General features: G+C 37.2%; 1 protein-coding gene across 1 annotated transcript; it reads left to right on the forward strand.

Annotated features, from left to right (window-relative positions):
• The first annotated feature begins 145 nt into the window (after positions 1–145).
• On the forward strand, positions 146–5,046 carry LOC141908087 (uridine-cytidine kinase 2-like). Its single transcript, XM_074797909.1, has 7 exons — positions 146–307; positions 796–955; positions 1,447–1,546; positions 2,296–2,447; positions 3,420–3,517; positions 4,007–4,055; positions 4,147–5,046. Exons 1-7 carry the CDS (start codon positions 170–172, stop codon positions 4,269–4,271), a joined length of 822 nt encoding a protein of 273 aa, XP_074654010.1. The 5' UTR covers positions 146–169; the 3' UTR covers positions 4,272–5,046.
• Positions 5,047–6,930: the final 1,884 nt, after the last annotated feature.

Genomic DNA, 6,930 nt, shown 5'->3' on the forward strand with positions numbered 1-6,930 from the left:
CGTCTTTATAGGTTATACACGTTTTGTTATGAATAAAATATGAAAAAATAAAAATTAATTCTCCGATGAGGGAATTTCAGGGAAGCCCATTGAATGACGACATTTAGGAAATCCCGAAATGCTTACGAAATGACGTCATTGGAAAACTACTACCTGCCATCATCGCACGATGTCGAATGGAAATGCGAATTGTAGCTCGAATGATATGTCTTTATTGCGGAAAGGCAATAGTAACCGCGTGAATGCATTTCAGAATAGCCCCAGACCGATTCTAATCGGGGTCGGAGGAGGAACAGCGTCTGGGAAGGTACACAGTACCAGAAAACCATCAATTCAATACAATGCCAATCAACTATATTCATACAATAATACAAAATTAGCACCAATTAAGATAGTCCCACTCACCCCGAAACCTTTCCGTAATAACTGATTATGAGGTCTAAATCCCAGTTTCACAGAGAGTCAAGGCATAAGTCAAATGTTGGTCTTTTTGACACTACTCTACTGATTCTTTCTAGTGAAAGGGTTTTTATGTCAGTTATCCTAACCTACTGCTACTTCAATTTAGAAATTTTTATATATAGATAATAAAAGAAACATACTTCTTATCACTTAAAACTCCATTAAAACAGGATGAAAATAATATGAAATGTTATAAACGTAAGAAATGATATGGATATTTTGCCAATATTGTATTATTCATTGCCAATATCATTCATCATTGGCATAATATCCACTTTATAGATATAATGTGACTTCATCGTAAAGATAGGATATTTTTCTGTTTATTCATAGAGTTCAGTTTGCAAGAAGATCGTTGAACAGCTTGGTCAGTTAGACGTGGCTGATGAGATGAGACGTGTTGCTGTTATAAGTCAGGATAATTTCTACCGCACGTTGAATGAAGAGGACAGTAAACTGGCGGAGAAAGGACAATTCAATTTCGATCACCCCGGTAATTATATATCATTGATGCTCCGCTCAATTCGGTACCATTTGGGGCTGTAAACATTTTTCCGACTTTGTAGACTCCGCTCATGTCAGACCTTCTGACTTGAGAGTCTGAGTTGGATGGTACAGTAAACTCCACTTAAGTCAGATCTTTTGACTTGAGAGGGATATCTGAGTTGGATGGTACTGTAGACTCCGCTCGAGTCAAACCTTTTGACTTGAGAGTGATATCTGAGTTGGATGGTACAGTAAACTCCACTTAAGTCAGATCTTTTGACTTGAGAGTGATATCTGAGTTGGATGGTACTGTAGACTCCGCTCGAGTCAAACCTTTTGACTTGAGAGTGATATTTGAGTTCGCTGGTACAGTCGACTCAAATGTTAAGTACCGGTATGATCTTAACTGTGGAACCGAGTCCTGTACTGAATTTTCATGGCATGAATTCGTGCGCATGAAGTAATTTTCATAAAAAATTCTTTTTTTTTCGTCCACAGATGCATTTGATTTTGAAGAAATGATCGAGACTATACGAAAAGTGAAAAATTTGACACCGAAATTAGAAATTCCGATTTATGACCACGCGCGCAATTGTCAGTAAGTATCAGAGCTGTATAAAGAAGTATTTAACTGTTTGTTCATAAATTGAACTTTGATTCTGTTCTAAAAATACTGAAATTTCAATTGAAGATATGATTAAGATATGAAATTCATTTGGCCGAAGTCGGATATCAGTTAAAATAGTGCACAACAATGTGTCCTCAAGCTTACCATATCCTAAGAGACCATTCACAAAGTATTTGTACCAGGGGTCGGTTGGTTGCTCAAAAGTTGGTTAAAAAGATAACCAGCAGATAAACAAGAGACTTGTAAATGTCACTATGTCAACTATTCACTGGTTAACTCGGACCCCGTTTTGAGCAGCTGCAGCCCCTCAATTAGCATTATGTCCATAGGTCGAGTTTTTATCCCTATATCATCTATATTCAGTGGTTGCTGTTTGTATCTTCATGATTTTTTGCATACTGATAGCCATCTGCATGAACCAGTGAAATGGGAGGAAATAAACCAGAAAACTTATTTCAGCCATCTGCAGCAATAGTGACGCAAGAGATCGCATACCGCATAACATTCTAAAACATTCTTCTAAATTGAAGGCCAATGAGTCACAAAAGTTTGTTCTGGGCTAAAACATGGAGTTATCACGCGTTTTTCGCTAGTAAAACATGTACATATTGTACAAACATTATTTTCACCTTATTTCTGACTCTGGTCATTAATCTTTAATTTTTAATCTTTCGTCAATTCTCAAAAATTAAAGATGTTCTATTTTTGTTTGTTTTCAGGAAGGAGGATGAATTGTTGACTATTTACCCATCTCAATTGGATGTTGTTTTATTCGAAGGTATTTTAGTGTTTTACGACAAGGAATTGCGTGATTTATACAACATGAAACTTTTTGTCGATACGGATCCAGATACTCGACTCTCTAGACGAGGTATGTCACTCAGTAGTATTTGGCTTTTTGCCATTCAATCAGTAAAAAATGAATTCCTATCCAAAACTGCACTCAAAATCTAAAAATACAATTTGAAGTCTGTTAGGATTTCTTCAAGATGAAACTGAGTTTTATAGGTGAGGGGGCAAATTTATCTGTGGGAACATTTTGAAATTTGTCGGTTTTTAGCGTTGGTTTCTCATCGATACTCGGTCTATGAAACCAGCCGCGCTTTATCTGAAAAAATTAATTTGCAGTAAATTCTGTAAAATATCTTCAAAAGTTACCAAAAATCTACATCAAGATAAAATGCTCGCAATAAAGCTTCTTGATTAGTGGATTCATCCAGGTTTTATCTACAGACAGGAATGTACCGTACTTAAAATAAACTTCAACTATTGTTATATTTATGTACTCGTACAAACTTTTCTAAAAATCAATAACAAATCGCGTCGTGGAAATTTCCACTAATGCCGGACAGCACCGTGGCGGCCTTCGATGGTATTTGTACTTTGAATTCATTGGTTGTATTTATGTTTTGAATCGATCATCTGTCCGACTTGGACTTTCATCTATTTACACGCAAAGATAATAATAACAAAAACCCTCACTTCACACTGATCTAATAGCGTACAGACATTTTGACCTAATGATTGATTTCAGAAATATTTCAAGCTAGAATTTATCTCTCGCTCATCGATTTGTTCTTTCCAAATAGAATTCATACCCATTTATACAAATTAAAAACATTAAAAACGAAATTTATTTTTCGAAAGTTGAAATAAAGAATTGAAAGATGCAATATTTCAGACTCTCTCTAGAGACCGTCATCATTGCTTGTTTTTAATGATCTTAGTTTTTGTATAGTTGGTCTTAATTCTTTAAACACATTCAAGTGTAGCTATTTTCAACTATTTTTCTCTTGATTTCGTGGTGTTAAATTCCATGTAGTTGTACATTGTATTGTTTCAGTGTTACGGGATATGAATGAGTATCAACGCGATTTAGAGCAAATTCTCAATCAATACACGACGTTCGTCAAACCGGCTTTCGAAGAATTCTGCCTACCGGTTAGTGTCATTTTATTCCTGATGATGGCGCCTGTGTGAACTTAACTCAGCGTTTTACCTCCTGGGGCTGCAGTTGCTCAAAAGTTGGTCAGAGTTAACCAGTGGATAGTTAACATAGTGACAATTAAAAGTTTATTGTTACTATGGTCTTTATCCAGCGGTTATCTTTAACCAACTGATGAGAAACCAGCCCCTGATCTTTTTCTTTCTGTTAAATGAATATTCAAGGTTGAGTTCTGTAGACTATTTCTAACTTTAAACGCGAGCCCAGTCGCACAGTCAGGACTTAAGTCCGAAAGTGGTCTTAAACCAAATGACTTGCATTAAGTTAACTTAAGCGAGCTTAGACTGATCTTGAATCTAAGTATTGACTGATCCCTGACTGGGTTTAACTCAGCTATTAGTCCCAGTCCCAGCCTTGAGACCGTCGTGGTTCTTGCATCCTCTATCTTTTCACATCTTTTAACAAGTAGCGTTTATTTCTTTCAGTCAAAGAAATACGCTGATGTGATCATTCCACGAGGTGCTGATAATAACGGTAAATATCTCTGACATTTTTCAATTCTAGTTCAGTCGAAGTCCGTTACAACTGTCACTGAACAGTATTTTGTGGGTTGTCTATTTTTCAGTTGCTATTGATTTAATCGTGCAGCACATTCAGGATGTTTTACGTCCATCTCAACGGAAACAGTCGACGGTAAAAAGAGTTCGTCAAATATCGGAGACCGGGAGTGGCATCAATCGACCTCATTAGCATCATCATCATCAGCAGCAGCTGCAGGTTTTATCTGAAAATACCGCGTTCAAATCCGTTTTTAATCTCGCAGCGATTGGAGATGAAAATGGATCCGATTGATATTCTCCACTGTTGTAGAGGCTTGACAGAAGATTCATGAGTTCTCATATGAGACTTCTGCTGTAACAGTGCCTCATTTATCGTCGATGGGCACTTGATGTTAAAAATCAGGTGCAATGTTGTCAAAATATTCTTTATAATAAAACAATGGCACAATTTTGTTGAACATTCTAGAAAATGGTATTTTTCCTGACACAAAAGGGCAGCACCACTGCCCTTCTCTGAATAACTTACCCATATTTAGTTCGGATCATGCCTCTGGAGCCACCCTCCCCTGGAGCTACCTTTGTGAGAGAGATTGATCGGTTTCATATCTTAAACTAAAATCTCGAATTTGACATTTGTAATTGCGATTTTGGGGTAAAATAATGCCCAGATGATGGTTTTAACTGATGTTATAGATGGGTGTTTGATCTAATGTAGAAGGTCTCCAATGAGTCTGATGATATTTTTGTATGTAACATATTTGTATGAAATATTGTATAGTTCTGTAAAAAAATTATCATTGTAAAATGGTCAATGTTCAAGAAATCAAACTCAGCGGCTCGAATTGATATTTTAGAGTCTTCCAGCAATGATATTTCTCTGAGAAATATAAAAAGGAAATTTGCTGTCAATTCATCAATCAAGCTGATTAATTAATACATGTTATATTGGGGGGGAGAGATGAGAATAAGGTTTTTTGGGGGGGGGATATAGATAAGGACATCCTGGTAGCTAATTCGGGCCCGAATCGCCCGTTGGGAAATTTAAAAATCCTGGCGATGGGTCTGGTAAATGGGGAGCATGTGTTTTAATGATGATGGCTTTAATATCTGTATATCAATATGTGTTTCTTCATTTTGAAGATCGACACAGTTCTGTTCTGTTTCCTCTGAATTCGAATGACTGAGAGAGAAATGTCAGTTTAAAATATTCAAATGTTTTCTGTGCTTTAGTGAAATATTGTTTGAGTTGATCGTGAATATTGTGTCAATTCAGGGAACAATTTTGTGTCTAAAACCAAATAAATCTTAGCATTTTCTGATGACATGAAATGATTTGTATCTATATAGTGTTTTTAGTATATATAGTATATACGCCTACATGTATTTTAATTGTAGTGGCTCATCCAGGATCCAGTTGCACCATTCTGTGTTACGTCTCATTTTGTTCTTTTTCAACTACTGGGGCCAGTTGCACAGTCGTGACTTAAGTCAAAAAGTGGTCTTAAATCTTAAGACCAGTCTTAAGTTCTTAGATTGGCTATAGAACTAAGTTGGTCTTAGACTGATCTTAAGTCTAAGTCATGACTATGCAACCGGCCCCTGTACTTTACATTCTGTAGAGTGGAACTGGGTCCCAGTGTTAAGAAACTAAAAAAAGGCCCATGTTACGAGTTAAGACTGACTGTTAAGATTGTCTAGTACACCAAAATGACTGGTGTTAAATCTAAGCCTTGACCCATGGAATGGAGGTTGCTATCCTGGGTTAGAGTGGTGTACGATGTTTGCATAATGTTAGTCATTATTAAATGTAAATATAATTAACTTAATAATAAAATGTTGATTCGTTATTTATTTATTTTTATCTTCACTTCGAAGCAGCTCTTCTAGTTCTATTTCTAGAAGTGCGCGGTGCACGACCAAAATATGACATCCACGCGGCAGTTTTATAGACTGGTTATATCTCAAACCAAACCCATGAGATAACTCAATCGAAAATGAATTGAGGTTAGCAGCCTCGGGTCAAATTTAATACCAAACTTCAAAATCGGACGCAGGGCCACGAAGAGAGAAAAAGAGTTAAATTGAATGGAGAAGTTTTCCTCGACAGATCCATTGAGCCGATGTTTTACGAACTCAATTTGATGTCTGACTGATATATTTACGGCGAACCATAATGCAGCCCTGTTTTATGGCCTGTTATTTTCGTTAACCCGGGGGTTAAGTTAGCCTCCGGGTAAAAGTTAATACTAGTCTATAAAACCGCTGGTTTACAACAGTGAATCATCATTTTCTAGTTGTCCACAGTTCGGTATCACTGGTAGGTGTGAGACGACGAACAAACCTTTCACAGATCGCTCATGCACAATCTATAGAATGACCAAATTGGTCAGTTTTGGATTGTTCTGGTGTGAAACCAGTTGTGGCACGTACGACAAAATGTCCCGTCATAGTAACATGGCGGCTTTTTGGGCTCCGGGTCTGGACTGTTCGGTACACGCAAACATTTCGATGAAACAGTACCGCTTTTCCTGGACACGGTGTGAATGGCATTTATATAGGGCATCAACTCATCAGAATAATCAACCAGAAAAGGGAACAACGGCCAACAAACTAACTACAAAAACTCAGTTTGCTACTGACTCGAGATTGAACCTGGAGACCCGGGCACGAATGCTATACATCAGATCGCGTACCCAAGTATGAAGTGTTAATTACCTAACGACCGCGATCTCAATTCGATCAAGTTGGACTGAGATATGTGTCGCACATGAATCTCTATTTTCCGCAAACCCAATGAGATCGAGTGTGATGACAATATCAGCTTGGATTCATGAACATAAACAGCGATG

This window comes from Tubulanus polymorphus, chromosome 7 (genome assembly GCF_964204645.1).
Source record: "Tubulanus polymorphus chromosome 7, tnTubPoly1.2, whole genome shotgun sequence".
NCBI classification, from domain to species: Eukaryota; Metazoa; Nemertea; class Palaeonemertea; order Tubulaniformes; family Tubulanidae; genus Tubulanus; species Tubulanus polymorphus.